At 46.5% G+C, this 19,809-nt stretch overlaps 1 protein-coding gene across 2 annotated transcripts in view; it reads right to left on the reverse strand.

Annotated features, from left to right (window-relative positions):
• Positions 1 to 1,231: 1,231 nt before the first annotated feature.
• si:ch73-337l15.2 (glutathione hydrolase 6) overlaps positions 1,232 to 19,809 on the reverse strand; it is a 66,878-nt gene continuing 48,300 nt past the window's right edge. For both annotated transcript variants that reach the window (XM_052020580.1, XM_052020579.1), the window contains exons 3-4: positions 13,206 to 13,319; positions 1,232 to 4,974 (exon numbers count right to left, since the gene is read on the reverse strand). In XM_052020580.1, the coding sequence (XP_051876540.1) occupies positions 3,707 to 4,974; positions 13,206 to 13,319 (1,382 nt within the window). In that variant the 3' untranslated portion in view covers positions 1,232 to 3,706. The remainder of the gene's footprint in view (positions 4,975 to 13,205; positions 13,320 to 19,809) is intronic.

Consider the following 19,809-nt stretch of genomic DNA (forward strand, 5'->3'; position numbering starts at 1 on the left):
TCTCATCTGAAGGATGGTGACCTTCAGTGTCTAATACCAGAGGGCATTCACTTCAGGCGAGGGGGGGTAAGTCCAAAGGAGATGTGTGGGGCAAGTTTTTTTTACACAGAGAGTAGTGGGTGCCTGGAATGTGCTGCCAGGGGTGGTGGTGGAGGCAGATACTACAGAGGCGTTCAAGAGGATCTTAGACACATGGATGTGCAGAGAATGGAGGGATATGGACATGCTGTGGGCAGAAGGGATTAGTTTAGTTAGGCATTTAATTACTAGTTTAGTTAGTTTGGCGCAATATTGTGGGCCAAAGGGCCTGTTCCTGTGCTGTTCCTATGAATGTGTTTGAACTGGGCCTTTAATGTGGACCTTGAACAAACATGTTATCCATGGAAACTGGGATGATACACACTGCAAATTATGCACCAGATGGAAGCAGGCATCTGACCCCGACACTGCTGGAGGGTAAAAATGCATGTTGAATTCAAAGATCAATCTTTTTCAAATGTAAGAGGACAACAGACGTGTGATTATAACTGTTCTGACAAGGAGCTCTGACCGTTTGCCAGAGTAATTCATCACAAATGTTGGATATAGTTGTTAGCCAATGACATCTTTGAACAGCTCCTGGGAAAGGAGTGTTGCATGGGCTCCTGCTCAACAGCACAGCAAAACAGAAAACATGAAACCAATCAGTATTCCGGACCGCCATGATCAAAACAGATTCTGGTGCAACAGAAATTTAAGTGCAACTTCATCTTCCCAACAGCTTCCATAGGGAGACACAAGAGAGACGGCAGACACTGGAACTCTGGAACAACAAACAAAATGCTGGAGGAACTCAGCGGGTCAGGCACATCTGTGGGGGGAGATGGACCGTCGACGTTTCGGGTCGTGATCCTTCATCTGGACTGGAAAGAGGGGAGATGGCCAGTATAAAAAGGTGGGGGGAAGGGGTGAAGCAAGAGCTGGCAGGTGATAGGTAGATCCAGGTGAGGGGGGGGGGTGATAGGCAGGTGAGGGAGGGGGAGGGTGGGAATGACGTCAGAGGCTGGGAGGTGATGGGCGGAAGCGACAAAGGGTTGAAGAAGATGGAATCTGATGGGAGAGGACGGTGGACCATGAAATAAAGGGAGGGAGGTGGGGAGGGGAACCAGTGGGAGGAATGTGTGGGTGATGGGCAGATCGAGAGGGCAGGGGAGGGGTAACAGAAGGGGTGATGGGGGCTGTGGGATAAGGGGGAAAAAAGGGGGGAAAGGCAGGAGTGGTTACCAAAACTTGGATCAAAATTCTTCTGTTTGAATTTTAATGCAAACCCAGCCCTGCAATCCTCCAGAGAAGATTCATTTGAAAGCAGTCCTGATCGATGCAATTCAATTCCCCTCTCCATCGCCTCCAGGGAAAATAGACGAAGAACACATTTAAAAGGCGAGCTGAGCCCATGTAATCTGATCTTCCCGGCTGGAGTCAGAAAGATACATTGGCACAAGGTGGGACTCCCACTTTAATGTCAAATCTCTGAAACCCACTGCGGAAATACAAACATATTCAGAGACAAGAGGATAGTTATCGTTATATAAGCACAAGTTAATGTCCTACAGATGGAATTAATGATGGAATTGCACTGCTCTTAATTAGCATTTTCTAATATTATTTTGTATTTTCAACATTTGTGTTTTCCCTTATTAAATGAGTCAGCAGGGATTATTGAGCAATAAACAATCTGCTCGAGGAACTCAGCGGGTCGAGCAGCATCTGAGGGAGGGGGAAGGAAATGTTGACATTTTAGGTCGAAACCCTGCATCAGGACTGAGAGGAGAGGGGAGATGGCTGGTATAAAGAGGAGAGGGGGAGCGGTGAGATAGGAGGTGACTGGTGGACTGAGGAGGGGTGTAAGATGACAGGCAGGTAGTGCCAGGTAGAGGAGGGGTGGGAGCGGAGTTGGGAGGCAGTGGCAGATAGACGATAGATGGAGGTAGACAAAGTGAAAATAAATGAGAGGCAGATGGAGTGAGGTGAGGGAAGGGGAGGGTGAAGGTTGGAGAAAACTGCTGGAGGGAGATAAGCAGGAACACAAGAGGCTACCAGAGCTAGAAGTGATGAGAATGCCTTCAGCGCGTTGTGGATTTTGGAGTCCTCCTCTCTGGAATGCCCAATGGAGGCTCAACCAGGCAGCATGTTCAAGAATCCAGATGGATAGATTTGTTGACGCTGAGGACACAGAGGTTGAAAGGGAAGTTCAGGATTACCACAAACTAACCACAAAATTATGACTCTGAAGCAGGGTTTCGACCCAAAATTCGACAATTCCTTTCCCCCCCACAGATGCTGCTCGACCCGCTGAGTTCCTCCAGCAGATGGCTTGTTGCTCTGGATTCCAACATCAAGAGTCAGCAGGGATTATTGATGTAATTGCCTGTGATGGTAGGGTTTTAACCGAGGCCCATCTACAAAGCATGAATGATGCATAAATTAAAGGACCACCTTAGGTTTATACAGGACCTTTCACAACCTTGGGGTATCCCAAGGCATTTTAAAGTCACCTCAGTGCTTTTGTTGCCATTGGAATGTGGTAGGTAATCAGTACACAAATAATCTGCTGAACAAAATGGGATAACAACCAGATATATCATAGGTGATGTACCACCTATATACATCATAGGAGTGCATAGTTCATTGAAAACGGCATCACAGGTAGACAGGGTGGTGAGAAAGGTGTTTAGCATGCTGACCTTCATCAGTCACGGCATTGAGAATAGGAATTGGGAAGTTATGTTGCAATTGTACAAGTCTTTGGTGAGGCTGCTATTGAAGTACTGCGTACAGTTATGGTCACCCTGGTATAAGTTAAATTGGAAAGAGTGCAGAAAAAAGGGTCTGAGTTACAGGGAGAGGTTGGGTAGGTTATGTCTTCATTCCTTGGAATTCCTTAGAACTTAGGAGAATGAGGGGCAACCTTATAGAAATGCTTAAAATTATGAGGGGCATAGATAAGGTGGACGGTAACAGTCTTTTCCCCAGGGTAGGGGAGACCAAAACTAGGGGGCATAGGTTTAGGGTGAGAGAGGAAAGAAGGGCAATTTTTTCATGCAGAGGGTGGTGAGTATATGGAACGAGCTGCCAGAGGAAGTGGGTGAGGCAGGTACAATGGTATCAGTTAAGAAGCACTTGGACAGGTACATGGAGGGGAGGGGCTTAGAGGGATATGGGCCAAACGCAGGGAATTGGGACTAGCTGGGTGGGCACTGTGGTTGGCATGGACTAGATGGGCCGAAGGGCCTGTATCCGTGCTGTATTGCTCTATGACTCTATGTCTGTATCAGTGCTGGCATTATGATAAATGTTGGGCAGATACCTGGAAAACTGCCCTACCTTCAGTTGAACACCACAGATGTTTTACACACAGTAGAACAAGCAGGCGGGTGTCACAATTTATTGCCTTTTTCTTGAAAGGTGACACCTCTGGCAGTGCAGCACCCTGTCCCTACTGCACTGGAGCATCAGCCTGGATGTCTCTGGAGGAAAGAACATGAACCCACGACTTGCCACAGAGAAGGCAGTTACGGCTCAGTTGGTATCAGGGAACATACTTCAAGTAGAGCAAATGAGGCAAAACCTCCCCAGATCGTTGAAGAAGCCTCTGCGGTCGCAGGGAGGAGGATGGCAGCTGGTTGGTGGTGGGCGACGTGGAGGAACAGCCTACTGTTCTGCAGTATCAATAACCATCGGCAAAGGCACGAGTCTGCGGTTGTCCGAAAGCTCTTTTGTGGCCCAGGTGGGACTCGACCACCGTGACGGTCACAGGAGCGGCGGTCCCATTGACCAGCTCCAGATCCGGATCCACCTGGGATAGCCGGGCGAATATCTGCGAATCGCTCCGCAGCCCTGAGACGCATTTGCGCAGGGCTCCCTGCTCTCCCACACTCAGGTAGAAGCGGGGACCAGCCACAGCTTCCTTGGCCGACTTCTCGAGATAAACCATGTTCACGATTGCCTGAGCAGAAGCGAAGGGGGCAGTGGCTCCCCCAGCACTCAGGATGACCATGAGGTCATCTCCTGCTTTGGCGCTCAGCAGCCCCGGGCAAGCCCAGTAAAGAACACCAGAGGCCCTGCTCCCGATAAAATCGCTCAGGAAGATTCCAGTGGAGGGGGACAAGGTCCTGGACCCAAAGGTGCTGTTGAGGGATCCGAGCATTGCCAAAATATTGCCGGAGGTGTCCACCACTGTGACGTGACTGCCACTGGGAGCCGCCTTCGGTGAATGTTTGCCCTTTCCCGGATTCCGAGGATTCCCGGGAACAAGCCTTGGGAGACCCAGGAGGCTCTGGTAGACTTGCTGGGCTACGTTCAGGATAGCCTGGTAGGTGCTGGATGCGTTGGCGGCATTGGAGACATTGGCCCAGGAGAGGCTGAGCTGGCTGAGACGTGTCGTGAGTTGTATCAGGACATCCCCTGCGGCAGGTGGCGGCGGGACGGTCAGCGCAAAGCCATCGAACTCAGCTGCCAAAGGCTCGGCCAGGTCGGCCTCCTGTCGCTTGAGGGTCACCGCCAATGCCTGTGGGTCCTGCCTCAGGTCGCGGGCCACATGCCGGGCCAGAGGTTCCGGGAACCAGGCTCCCTCCATCTCCTGCACCAGCTCCTCCAGAACATCAGCCAGTTTCCTGTTGATTGCAAGGGCCCCCACTCCTTTCGGTGCTTGCCCCCGCTCGCAGAGGGGCGGGCACAGGTCAGTGCCCAGGACTGCCACCTCTCTCATGGCTCCTGCCAGCAGCTCGTCAATAGGGAAGCCTTCCCTTGCCAGCTTCACCGGCCGGCGCAGGAGTTTGGCCCAGCCCAGTTTGCCGTACTTCTGGTGGATCAACCGGAGCCCCTGCAACATCATCGGGGCACCAATGCTTGGGTTCAGGGACTCCGTTGGAAGGGCGTTTAGAGCCTTGGTTGTTCCCGAGCTCCCATTGTAGAAGACAGCAGAGAGGACTCCACCTGTGTTAAAAATACAAGGTGTCAAAGTCTAAAGAAATTTGGCACGTCCCCGTCAACACTCACCAATTTTTATCGATGCACCGTATAAAGTATCCCATCCGGATGCATCGCACTTGGTACGGCAACTGCTCTGCCCGGGACCGCAAGGAACTGCAGGGAGTTGTGGACACAGCTCAGCACATCGCGCAAACCAGCCTCCCCTCCATGGACTCTGTCTACACTTCCCGCTGCCTTGGTAAAGCAGCCAATATAATCAAAGATCCCACCCACCCTGGACATTCTCTCTTCTCCCACCTGCCATCAGGCAGAAGATACAAAAGGCTGGAAGCACGTACCACCAGGCTCAAGGACAGCTTCTATCCCACTGTTATAAGACTATTGAACCGTTCCCTGGTACGATAAGATGGACTCTTGACCTCACAACTGGACCTCATTATGACCTTGCACCTTACTGTCTGCCTGCACTGCACTTTCTCTGTAACTGTGACACTTTATTCTGCATTCTGTTATTGTTTTCCCTTGTCCTACCTCAATGCACCGTGTGTATTGATCTGTATTGAACTGATGTGTGTGAACAGTATGCAAGACAATTTTTCACTGTACCTCGGTACCTGTGACAATGATAAACCAATTCCAATTCCAAGTCGAGTTTATTGCCATGTGCACAAGTCCATGTGTGCACAGCTGTAATATTTCACTTACTTACAGCAGCATCACAGGCACACAGCATCATATAAGCAGAATTCACAAGTAAAACAGAAATTAAACATAAATTATACACAATTTTTACAAGAAAACACAATTAGAACAAAAAGAAAACTAAGTCCATTTTAGTGCAAAGTGGTAACAGTGGTCATAGTGTTGTTAAACTGTAGTGATTAGGGATGTCAGGATTGGTTCAAGAACCGAATGGCTGTTGTTCTTGAACCTGGTGATGTGGGACTTCAGGCTTCTGTACCTCCTGCCCGATGGTAGCTGCGAGAAGATGGCATGGCCTGGATGGTGGGGATCTTTGATGTCACAACATTGCCACACGTGGAAGAAAAGCTATCATACCACTACACTCTCTCCTTTGGGTCAGAATGTTCAGCATCCTATCCCGCTATAGGGAGACATGCACAAAATCCAGTCTGCCTCTCAGTACTGAGGCATGTGTCACTAAACCGTGGTAATGTCTACCCTTGGGTGGGGGTAAAAATCCCCTGGCTCTCCACACTGAATTGCAGATGACTTACCTTGTGCCCTGGCTAATATTTATTCCTCAATAAGAACATAATGTGGACACAGCCCAGCGCATCTCGGACACCAGCCTCCCCTCCGCGGACTCTGTCTTTACCTCTCGTTGTCTTGGTGAAGCAGCCAGCATAATCAAAGACCCCACCCACCCGGGTCATTCTCTCTTCTCTCCTCTTCCATCGGGTAGAAGATACAGGAGCCTGAGGGCACGTACCACCAGACTTAAGGACAGCTTCTACCCCACTGTGATAAGACTATTGAACGGTTCCCTTATACAATGAGATGGACTCTGACTTCACGATCTACCTTGTTGTGACCTTGCACCTTATTGCACTGCACTTTCTCTGTAGCTGTGACACTTTACTCTGTACTGTTACTGTTTTTACCTGTACTACATCAATGCACTCTGTACTAACTCAATGTAACTGCACTGTGTAATGAATTGACCTGTATGATCGGTATGCAAGACAAGGTTTTCACTGTACCTCAGTACAAGTGACAATAAAAAACCAGTACCAATACCAGTACCAAGAAAATAGGAGTAGTAGGCCAACTGGTCCCTCAAGCTTGCCCCTCAATATGGTCATGGCCGATCTATCCCAGGCCTCAACACATCTTCTGTGCCAGTTCCCCAGAGCTTTCAATTCCCTGACCTTTCAAAATGGTATCTATCACACCCCCAATGAATCAGCCTCCCTAATCCTCCAGGGTAGAGAGTTCCAGACACAGAAGAGACTGCAGATGCAGAAATCTGAAGCAACACACACAAAGTGCTGGAGGAACTCAGTATGTCAGGCAGTACCTGTGGAAGGAAATGGACAGTCGACGTTTCATGTCGAGACTAAGGGTTTCACGATTCCAGAGATTCATCACCCTCTGAGGGAAGAAGTTCCTGTACACCTCAGTTTTAAATAACCACCATTTAATCTGGCAACTATGTTCAGACCACCTCATCATTTATCCTGTTATTTTTTTCATGGGAGCCTCCTGCACTAGAATTGGCTGCCCGTTTCCCCTGGAGATTTCACATTTTAAGAATATCAAGACAAGAAACAGGAACAGGAGCAGTTCCCTTGAGCCTACTTCACCATTCAATAAGATCATCGTTGATCCAATCTTAGTCACAGAGTCACATAGCACAGAAACAGGCCCTTCAGCCCAACTTGTCCATGCCAACCAAGATTCCAATCTAAGCTAGTCCCATTTGCCCATGTTTGGCCTATATCCCTCGAAACCTTTCCTATCCATGTACCTGGCCAAGTGACTCTTAAATGTTGTTAATGTACCTGCCTCAACTATTTCCTCTGGAAGTTCATTCCATATATGTACCAACATCTAGTATCAAGTATCCTTCTCTCTCTCTCTCTCTCTCTCTCCTCCTCCTCACCCCCACCCCCTCACTCCTTTGTGGTTCAAATGTATGTCAGTTTCTGCCCTGAATCTATTCAGTGACTCAAAGCCGTACTGTAATTTTGCAGAACATCTTAGGACATTCTGTGGTTGTGAAAGGCAAAGACTTTCTTTGTTGTTTGGTGTTGCTTTTAAATCAACACGAACTGAACAAAGGAATGAGATTCTTGGAAAGATGCACGTTGCTTCTTATTAGCATCAACACATGGACTCCACAGAATGAATACCTCGAGAGAAGCATCAGTTGTCTCAGCTCATCTGCAGTGTGATATGTTGCAAACATCGGACTGGAAGAAGCTATTCAGCCCCCAACCCTGTTACAACCAGATCTGGGCTGGTCTCCACCCTAATACCATCTACCTACTCTGTTACATATCCCTTGGCATTCTCACCTGATAAAATTCTATCGATAACAGTTTTGAATGTATAGGCGGTGAATTTGAATGTTACCATGGGGCCACACTGCAATTCTTTGCTTTACCTCATTGACAACAGAATAGAAAATTCCATCCTTGAACAAACAGCCGAACAGGCCACTCGGCTGTGGGGCTGGTGTTACATACTAATGAGGACAGCAGATTGCCTTACAAACACAAGAAACTGCAGATGCTGGAATTTGGAGCAGTAGTGGGGGCAGGCACCGTAGTGTAGCGCCAGCGACCCGGGTTCAATTCTGGCTGATGTCAAGTACATGTACGCACAGGTGCAACGAAAAAATTACTTGCAGCAGCATCACAGGCACATAGCATCAGATAAGCAGCATTCACAAGAAAAACATAAACATAAGTTATACACACATTTTTACAAAAAAACACAATTAGAACAAAAAAAGAGTCCATTTAGTACAAATGATCAAAGTGGTCATAGTGTTGCTAAACTGCAGTGATTAGGGTTGTGCTGGTTGGTTCAAGAACCGAATGGTTGAAGGGAAGTAGCTGGGTGGTGTGGTTATCAGTTAATTAAGTAAATCTCCTACATTTTCTCACCCACCACCACCCAGGGACCTAAACAGCCCATCCAGGTGAGGAAAGGATTCACATGCACTTCCTCCAACCTTGTCTGCTGCATTTGGTGCTCCCGATGTGGCCTCCTGTACATTATCGACACCAAGAGCAGACGAGGTGACCGATTTGCAGAGCACCTGCACTCTGTCTGCAATGACCATCCTGAGCTCCCAGTTGTATGCCATTTCACCTCCCCTGCCCATTCCCACACTGACCTGTCCATCATCGGCCTTCTCCACTGCCAGGGTAAGGCCCAGTGCAAACTAGAAGAACAACACCTCATATTCCGCCTGGGTAGTCTACAATCCAATGGTATGAACACTGAATTTCCTCCAGCAGTTTGTTTTTTAGATAAGATTTCTTTATTAGTCATATGTACATAGAAACACACAGTGAAATACATCTTTTGCGTAGAGTGTTCTGGGGGCAGCCCGCAAGTGTCGCCACGCTTCCGGCGCCAACATAGCATGCCCACAACTTCCTAACCCGTACGTCTTTGGAATGTGGGAGGAAACCACAGCACCCAGAGGAAACCCACGCAGACACAGGGAGAACGTACAAACTCCTTACAGACAGCGGCCGGAATTGAATCTCGGTCCCTGGCACTGTAAAAGCATTACACTAACCGCTACACTACCGTGTCTGCCCTATGCCTGCATATGACAATAAACTCAACTTTGATTAGTGACCCAGTTGGGGTTGTGATCACCATTACTAACCAGACAAGGGTCAAAACCCTGCATCAGCAATAAACAGCTGGGTTTCATCATTTGTCCAGAAACTCAACTGGATCATCCACATAAATGGAGTGGTTACAAGAGCAGGTCAGAGGCTGGTATCCTGCTGCAGATAACTCACCACTGAGTGCCAAGGGGAGAGGTTAGACTCTCTTGTTGGAACATAGAAGTACAGCACAGGACAGGCCCTTCAGCCCACGATGTTGTGCTGAACTAATTAAACCAATGACTCCTAATTAATCTAATCCCTCTTCCCCACACATTGCCCATATCCCTCCCTTCTCTGCATATTCATGTACCTATCTAAGAGTCTCTTAAACATTCCTATGCTGTCAGCCTCCACCCCCACCCCTGGCTGTGCATTCCAGGCACCCACTACTCTCTGTGTAAAAAAACTTGCCCCGCACATTTCCTCCTCTTTCCCCCTCTCACCTTAAACACATGCCCCCTAGTACTAGACATTTCAATCCTGGGAAAAGTATGCTGGCTGTCTACTCTATCTATGCCCTGCATAATTTTATAAACCTATTAAATCTCTCCTTGGACATGAGCATTGCTTGGAACTTCCTAGTGCAAACAGTATAGCAGTGGTGATGGTTTTATTCGAAGAATCTAACATATCTTCAAGCACATTTTTTCTCAGTGCACTAAATTATGATGATTTGCTGTTTCTTTGACTGTCAGACTCACAGCTGCTAGTATCAGCACCAGAAAAATTAGGTTAACTAATCATTCAATTAAATGCAGCTGGTAACCCTGGTAAAACAGATTTCAGATGAGCCAAGACAACTGACACTTCTCTCAAAGTATTCATTCTGTAAAGTGCATGTGTTGATGCTAATAATAGTTCTCCATAAATAAGTCTCTTTCCCCTACTCTCTCTGAAGGTCTGCATTAAATATTGACTAGGACACCAAGATAATTCCTTGCTCTTCTTCAAATAGTGACATGTCAGCTATAGCATCCGTCTGAAATGGCAAGATGTGGCTTTGATTTAATGTCTTATCCTTCAGTGAGGCAGCACTCTCCGAGTGAACTTTCAGTCTAGTTTATATGCCAATGAGACTTGAACTCCCAGGCTCCTGAATAACAAGATCTACTGAACACAGATCCAGCATAGACAGCAGGTTAATGGCATCACAGGGATGTCTGACCAAATGTCTGCCCCAAACCAAGCATTCTCGCTGCCTCAGTAAAGCAGCCAACATAATCAAAGACTCCTCACACCCTGGACATTTTCTCTGCTCCCCCCTCCCATCAGGCAGAAGATACAAAAGCCTGAAAGCACGTACCACCAGTCTCAAGGACAGCTTCTATCGCACTCTATAAGACCATTGAATGGTCCCCTAGTATGATGAGATGGACTCTTGACCACACAATCTACCATGTCACGGCCTTGCACCTTGTTGTTTGCCTGCACTACATTTTCTCTGTAACTGTAACACTTTATTCTGCATTCTGTTATTGTTTTCTCAATGACACGATCTGCATGGACAGCATGCAAAACAAAGTCTTTCACTGCACCTCGGTACATGTGACAATAATAAACCAATTCCAGTACACCTATTCCTGGACATTTCATCATGTGACCTTGAGCAACCCTCACTCATCGTCCATATTTTTAAAATTACTGAATTACTAAAGAAAATTTTTTTAAAAATTTCCAATACCCTTCGATTTTGCCCTGATATCCTGGAGATGAACCCTCAGTACCTGGAAACTCTTTCTCCACCTTTATTCAATTCGTGTAATCATTTTCTTCTATTTTTTTCATTACTCTTTAAATGACACTACAGGCTTAGTGACGACACACCTGGCATATTGCGCATACAGTTTTGGTTGCCCTGTTATAGAAAAGACGACATTAAGCTGGAAAGAGTGCAGAGAAGATTTACGAGAACGTTGCCAGCACTCGAGGGCCTAAATTATAGGGAGAGGTTGGGCAGGCGAGGACTTTATTCCTTGGAGCGTAGGATACTGAGGTGCGACCTTATAGAGCTGTATAAAATCATGAGCGGCATAGATAGGGTGAATGCATACAGTCTTTTTCCCAGGGAAAAGGAATCAAAAACTAGCGAGCATAAGTTCAGGGTGCGAGGGGAAAGATTTAAAAGGGACCTCAGGGGCAAATTCTTCATGCAGAGGGTGGTGGGTATATGGAACAACCTGTATTTGGCCCACATCCCTCTAAACCTTGCCTACCCATGTACCTGTCCAAATGTCTTTTAAACACTGTAATTGTACCTGCCTCTACCACTTCCTCTGGCAGCTCGTTCCATATACCCACCACCCTCCGTGTGAGGGTCCTGGCTAATAGTCCATGTGTTAAGCATGTCCAGGTGGGCAGAAATCGTTACTGCGTGGTAGACCGTGAGCTCTGTGCTGGGTATGAGGCCTTGATCTCCGAACACTCGTTTCCTCAGTCTGCCAGAGTGTTGCGCTGGTGAAGTGACAGCGATGGTGAGTCTCATCATTCAGCTCTGCTCAGAGCCGACTCCTGAGATAAGGGAAGCAGTCCAAGTTTTCTGGGGTCTCATTGTGAACCTGATTGCTGGGGGCAGCGTTTGTGAAGCAGAGGTCAGCAGGCAGAGGACCTTACCATAGAGAGCATCCTATCTGGCTGCATCACAGCTTGGTGTGGCAGCTGCTCTGCCTGTGACCACAACAAACTGCAGAGAGTTGTGGACACAGCCCAGCGCATCACGGAAACCAGCCTCCCTTCCATACACTTCTCGCTGCCTCAGTAAAGCAGCCAACATAATCAAAGACCCCACCCACCTCGAACATTCTCTCTTCTCCCCCCTCCCATTGTGCAGAAGATACAAAAGCCTGAAAGCACGTACCACCAGGCTCAAGGACAGCTTCTATCCCGCTGTTATAAAACCATTGAACTTGTACGATAAGATGGACTCTTGACCTTACAATCTACCTCACTATGACCTTGCACCTTATTGTCTGCCTGCACTGCACTTTCTCTGTAACTGTAACACTTTATTCTCCATTCTGTTATTGTTTCCCCTTGTACTACCTCAATGCACCGATGTGATGAAATGATCTACATGGACGGCATGCAAAAGAAAGTTTTTCACTATACCTTAGTACATGTGAGAATACTAAACCAATTTACCAGTAAGCAAGTTGACAGTGACTTGGAGCAGCCTCAGAATACACATGTATGCAATCCTCATCCACACACATCAAACGCACAAGAATATAGATTCCCATGGACTTCCAGCAGAGCCATCTGATCCATAATCAAGGATGTGAGCACTGGCCAATTTTACCTTGTTAACTTGATGTGTCAAGGCCAAGTTTAATGGTCTTTAATGTCACCTTTGATAAGTAATGTTCCTGTCTGCTACACAGTCACTGATCAGATATGTTGAAGCTCTGAGCTTCTTAATTACTCCTTAGTCAAACTCCTGACAGTCAGCCCCTCATGTATTCACCCCTTGCTCTTTCCCTGACACAGATGAGTTTGAATGCAAGTCGCAGAGATATTAAGATATTTATTTATTAGTCACATGTAAATCGAAACACGCAGTGAAATGCATCTTTCCATAGAGTGTTCTGGGGGCAGCCCGCAAGTGTCGCCACGCTTCCGGCGCCAACATAGCACGCCCACAACTTCCTAACCCGTACGTCTTTGGAATGTGGGAGGAAACCGGAGCACCCGGAGGAAACCCACGCAGACACAGGGAGAACGTACAAACTCCTTGTGGACAACAGCGGGAACCGAACCCGGGTCACTGGCACTGTAGTAGTGTGATGCTAACCGCTACACTGCTGTGCCGTCCCGTGGTGCAGAGCAGCCACTGTCAACCCCAGCTTTAACATCACCTACCTATTCCAGAGCTGTGTGGATGAACCACGCCCAAACAGAACATCGCTGCAACTCCAGCATCCACTGCGTTGCCACCTTCGACCAGGATTTCCTTCGCAAAGGTCGAGCAGATCTCTTAACGGTAAAGAATTTGCATTAGACTGGTGATGTGCATTCGCTCGAATATTCCAAAGGTGTGCTGATGACAGGACATTACAAGTAATAAAAACACAGAATATAAAAGCAAGGATGTACTGCTGAGACTTTATAAGACTTTGGAATATTATGTGCAATTTTGAATATCTAAGGAAGGATGTGCTGGTGCTGGAGAGAGTCCAGAGCGGGAATGAACGACTTGACCTATGAGGAGCATTTGTTGTCTCTGGGCTTGTACTCAGTGGAGTTCAGAAGGATGAGGGGAGATCCCATTGAAACCTACTGGATACTGAAAGGCCTGGATAGAGTGGATGTGGAGAGGATGTTTCCATCAGTGGGAGAGTCCAGGATCCCAGGGCACTGCCTCAGAAAAAAGGGACGTTCCTTTAGAACTGAGATGAGGAGAAATTTCTTCATCCAGAGGGTGGTGAATCTGTGGAATTCGTTGCCACAGACGGCTGTGGAGGCCAAGTCATTGGGTGTATATAAGGCAGAAATTGATAGGTTCTCGACTGGTAAGGGGGTTAAGGGTTACAGGGAGAAGGCGGGAGAATGGGGTTGAAACATAAACAGCCATGATTGAATAGTGGAACAAACTCGATGGGCCTAATAACCCAACTCTGCTCCTATATCTTATGGTCTTAATACAGCTGCAAACTAATAATGCAAGATGTTGGGCCTGTCAAACCTTCCCATTGCCCTGGTTCTCTACACATTGATCTGTGGGACTCTGCTGGGTATTAAAAACACTCCTCTATTTTTTGTTTATGTTAACATGTTGGAAAATAGATTAAAGGAGGATGTTTAAATAGGTACAATGGTCTGAAATGGGAGTAATATGTTGGAATTTCTTGGACCATTTCCTACCGGAGCTTGCAATCCCTGGATCACATGGATGAAGAGCCAATTCCAGGCTGGAATCCAACAAGGTTGTTACACAATATAGTCATCCTTGTGGATATTTTTAGCTCAAGGTCTAGCAGAGATACCAAGCTTGAGTCCAAGTGATGATGTGTGGGTCCCTCAGAGCTCCATAAATCTCATGGCTTCAGATGTGCTGCTGACCTTAACATCCTATTCACCTTACACCACAAGAACTGGGAAGTATCAAGAATTGTTCTTGGATTTCAGGCACTGGATTAATCACCACACAGCATTTAATGGACCCTCTAATGGACACCAGCAATATCTAGTGGAAGCTAAGGCAGACTCCCTGACACATCCTGACTCATTACCTACACAGTGTTTCATTTATCATCTGTGGACGTTTCTTACAACCGCATTCTTGGCTCACTCGTAAGGATAACAAGCTTATTAAAGAAACCAAGGTCTGCATCATTAAACCACTACTTGATTTATTTGGTATCCTCTTCCAATTATACTTTACCACCCGGCTCCACAGGTTTTGGCCCTTTACTGAGGTTCTTGTTTGAAAAGACAATCTCTAAAATTGTTCCTTAAACAAGCTTGGTCTTTAAACTGGAGTCCTCATAAAAAAAGGATTTTCATCCACTTACTTTATCAGAACTTTTCACCTTTGAGAGACTTCCTCAGTGTTCACACTAGGTCATTGACTGCAGTTCCTCCCAATTGCTTAGTGAACAGTCCCAGTGTATCTCTGAAGGGACGCTCAATGTTAAAGGCACGGCATTTCACAGAGGTCCTTCTGCCTTCTCAGGAGGTCACAAAAGATCCAGGGCAATATTTAGGAAGAAAGCATGGGTGCTCCAACTAGTATGCTGGACAATATTTATCTTTCAAACTGAGAAAACAAGGCTATCAGCTGTGTCTTATTATTGTTTGTGGGAGCTTGCTGTGCACAAATTGGCTGCTTTCCTATGTTGCAACAATGGGGTGGCACAGTGGGCAAACCCACTCCCTCACAGCGCCAGAGACTAGGGTTCGACCCTGACCTCTGGTGCTGTCTGTGTGTGAAGTTGGCACACTCTCCCTGCGACTGGGTGAGTTTCCCCCAGGTGCTCCGGTTTCCTCCAATGTCCCAAAGACATGCGGATCGGCAGGTTAACTGGCACTGGCCACCCACCTCTAGTGTGTGCGTGAGGGGTAGAATCTGGGACAAAGGTGATGGGAATGTAGGAAAAATAAAATGGCACAGGTGGTAGGAACCATAGAACACTACAGCACAGAAAACAGCCATTCAGCCCTTCTAGTCTGTGCCAAAACCTTATTCCACTAGTCCCATTGACCTGCACCCAGTCCATAACCCTCCAGTCCTCTCCCGGCCATGTATCTATCCAATTTATTCTTAAAACTTAAGAGTGAGCCCGCATTTACCACGTCAGATGGCAGCCCGTTCCACACTCCCACCACTCTCTGAGTGAAGAAGTTCCCCCCAGTGTTCCCCCTAAACCTTTCCCCTTTCACCCTAAAGCCATGTCCTCTCGTACTTATCTCTCCTAATCTAGGTGGAAAGAGCCTACTCACATTTACTCTGTCTGTACCCCTCATAATTTTGTAAACCTCTATCAAATCTCCCCTCATTCTTCTACGCTCCAAGGAATAAAGTCCTAACTTGTTCAATCTTTCCCTGTAACTCAACTCCTGAAGACGCGGCAACATTCTAGTAAATCTCCTCTGCACTCTTTCAATCTTACTGACATCCTTCCTATAGTTAGGTGACCAGAACTGCGCAGGAATAGCTTAAATGAGTGATTGATGGTCAGCACGGACTCAGTGGGCAGAAGGACCTGTTTCCCTGCTGTATTTCTCTATGACTACGACTACACATCTAAAGTATATCATTGGCTGTAAACAGGACACCTAGCATCAGGACAATGGGTCGAAGATATGAAAGGTGCTATTTAAATGCATGTCCTCCTCCTTCACTGCTCAGGAAGTTTTTAACATACTCATTATCAGCCTCCCCACATAATCCTGCACTAATCTACAGCTGGTGGACTCCTCTCTACATAACCCAGTCTCCAGCAGACACCACTCTATCTCTCCACTACAGTAGATTTTTCATTTATCCACCTCTGGCACATGGGAGGAAAGGCCAACACTTATTGCCCATTGACAATACTCTCCACAATTCAGTGGCTTTCCCTGCCATTTCAGAGGGCAGTTAATCAGTTTACACTGGAGACACAAGGGCCTGCAGACGTTGGAATCTGGAGCAACAAACAATCTGCTGGAGGAACTCAGTGGGTCGAGCAGCATCTGTGGGGGGAAAGGAATTGTTGAGGTTTCGGGTCAAAACCTGATGCAGGGTTTCGATCCAAAACATCGGCAATTCCTTTCCCCTCCCCACAGATACTGCTCCACCCACTGAGTTCCTCCTGCAGATTTCTCGTTGCAAGCAATTAACATTGGTTGGAAATGGAGTCACATCTAAGTTAGACTGGCTGTCCTTCGCTGGAGGGTGATGGTGAACCAGATGGGCTTTTATAACAATCTAGTCATTTTATTGTTACCACTAATAGAACTGACACTTCATTCTGGGTTTGTTCAATTGCTTGAATTTAAATTCCCCAGTTGCCAGGTGGGTCTTGAACTCACATCTTCAGTAGTCAAAGCCTCTAGATTCTAATTTAACCACTGCACTATCCTAGCCACCTTGGTCTGATTTTTAACCTCCTGCTCCACTTCCTCCATGATCTACTATTTCCTCCCCGTGCAGGCTCACCTGATTGTTCCTCCAACTGAGTGCACCTCACCCTTCGTCTCACCACTGCGTTTCAGTTCCTAATCTCCTTCTTTCACAAAACAGTCACCTCCTGGAACTCCCTCCCAAGATCTTCCGTGCTCCAAGCTCCCGTCGTGGATTAATTTCTTCCCTCAGAATCACAGAGAGTCATAGAGTCATACAGCACGGAATTGGGACCTAAATGGTCCATGCCGACCAAGATGTCCTATCTAAGCTAGTCCCATTTGCCTGCGTTTGGCCCACATCCCTCTGAACCTTTCCTCTCTGCATACCTTTTAAATGTTGGTAATGTACTTGCCTCAACTACTTCCTGTGGCACTCAGGATCAGGTGAGTTTTATTTAACGCACCTACAAAAATGTTAGACAGAAAGAGAACAAGTTGGTTCCCTCTATCCCTTGGTATCAGCAGCCCAGCAATCAAGCAAAACTAACCTAGCATTCAGTCAGGGAGAGAAATAATAGGGAGCTTGGTCTAGGACCTCTGAAGGCAATCAAACACAATGCAAGGAGACCATGGGACCCAATGTTCAACCAAGGCTGTGAGATCCACCACCATCAGGATATCACTCGTCCTCTAACTCAACACTAACTGATTAAGTAATTTGTTCCTAAGGTCAACATCCCTCTGTGGTATGACAACCTCTTTACTTTAGATCTAGTTCCACTCTTTTCCTGCTGTTTTGTACTCTGGAGATATACCAGGCTAATTCCTGAGATGAGAGGCTTATTCTACCAAGAGAGGCTGGACAGTTTGGGTCTGTGTTCCTTGGAGTTTCGAAGAATGAGGGGTAACCTTATTCGAACATATAAGATCCTAAGAGTGTTTGAGAGACCATAAGATAGAGGAGCAGAATTAGGCCATTTGGCCCATCGAGTCTGCTCTACCATTCAATCATGGCTGATCTTTTCTCCAACCCCATTTTCCCGCCTTCTCACCTTAACCCCCTTACCAATCAAGAATCTATCAACCTCTGCCTTAAATACACCCAATGCCTCCACAGCCCTCTATGGCAACAAATTCCACGGATTCATCAATGTCTGGCTGAAGAAATTCCTCCTCATCTTAGTTTTAAAAGGTCGCCCCTTTGCTCTGAGGCTGTGCTCTTGGACCCTAGACTCTCCCACTGATGGAAACATCCACTCCACGTCCACTCTATCCAGGCCTTTCAGTATCCTATAGGTTTCAGTAAGATCCCCCCCTCATCCTGAACTCCGTCAAGTACAGGCCCAGGGACATCAAACATTTTACAGAGGTTAAGCCTTTCATTTCTGGGATCACTCTTGTGAACCTCCTCTTTCCTTAGATATGGGGCCCAAAATTGCTCACAATATTCCAAATGCAGTCTGACCAATGCCTTGTAAAGCCTCAGCAGTACATCCTCGCTTTTATGTTCTAGTCTTCTCGAAATGAATACTAGCATTGCAATTGCCTTCTTTACTACCGACTCAACCTGCAAGTTAACCCAGAGAGGGTAGACGGTGAGATGTTTCCACTGGTGGGAGAGTTACAGACAAGGAGACATAGCAACAAAATCAGGGTCTGGCCATTTAAAACAGAGGTGCGCCCCTGAGTTGGTGGAAGCCAGATCATTAGATGTATTTAGGTTTAAGGTGAGAGGGGAAAGATTTAATAGGAACTTGAGGGACAACTTTTTTATACAAAGGGTGATGTGTATGTGGAATAAACTGCCAGAGGAAGTGGTTGAGGCAGGTACAATAACAGCTTTTAAAAGACATTTGGACAGGTGCATAGATTGGAAGGGTTTAGAAGGTTATGGGCCAAAGACTGACAAACGGGATTAGCTTGGATGGTGGATTTTGGTCGGCATGGGCCAGTTAGGCTGAAGGGCCTGTTTCTATGCTGTCTGACTCGATAAGTATTGGGAAGTTGATGCAGCACACTTCTGATGGTACACCCTGCAGTCACAGTGAACCTGTGCTGAAGGGATGAATGTTTCGGGAACTGAATGGCTCTCCCTAAACCTTACAAATAATTTGTTTGCAAGAGCAGAGTCTGATAATCATCTTACAATCTCCCCAAGTGTACCTTTGTACCCCATCTCTCCAAGTTTATCCTGGCGTATATTATTGAGATAGGTATCCCTCTAGTGTTCATGTTCAGAAACATTCCTGGGTCTTTACATCACCCATCAAGTGATAGTGTCAAAAGCAGATACAGTATTTGACCAATCAATGTAATCTTTGTTGAGACTATTTCTAAAAAAGTTATGCAATTTTTTTTTGCATCAGGATTGAAAATCTTCACAGCACTTATATTTTTAGCTTTTATTTATCCTATTTATTTGTCCTTCTTGTTTAGTGATATATTGTGCTGATTGTCCTAAGCCATGAATGAAGCACGGATTCATCGATTAGATATGGTTTTATACATGCACACACACGGATATATATAATATAGAGCCATAGTTACTTATGCCCTCTCACACATACACACCCATAAATCTACACCCACACGCACACACAGGCACATCAGCCACTCATCTCCGTGAGCCATTTCTGCCATTTAATTAGACTGTGGCTGATCTCCATCTCAACTAATGTCCTGGCTTGACACCCAACAACATCCAACAATTCAATTCTAAAGCTTTAACTGACCACTGACTTGAATACCTTTCTATGGGAGAGAGTGAAACACTTCCAACACTGGGTATGAAGAAATGCTTCCCCTCAATGTCTTGGCTTTAATTTTAAGGCTACGTCCCTTTGTTCTGTCCACTCCCAGCAGAGTGGCTGTCATTAATTTGTCATTAGTTATCCTTTAAACCTCCTTAACAAACCTC

Source organism: Pristis pectinata, chromosome 7 (assembly GCF_009764475.1).
Source record: "Pristis pectinata isolate sPriPec2 chromosome 7, sPriPec2.1.pri, whole genome shotgun sequence".
NCBI lineage: Eukaryota > Metazoa > Chordata > Chondrichthyes > Rhinopristiformes > Pristidae > Pristis > Pristis pectinata.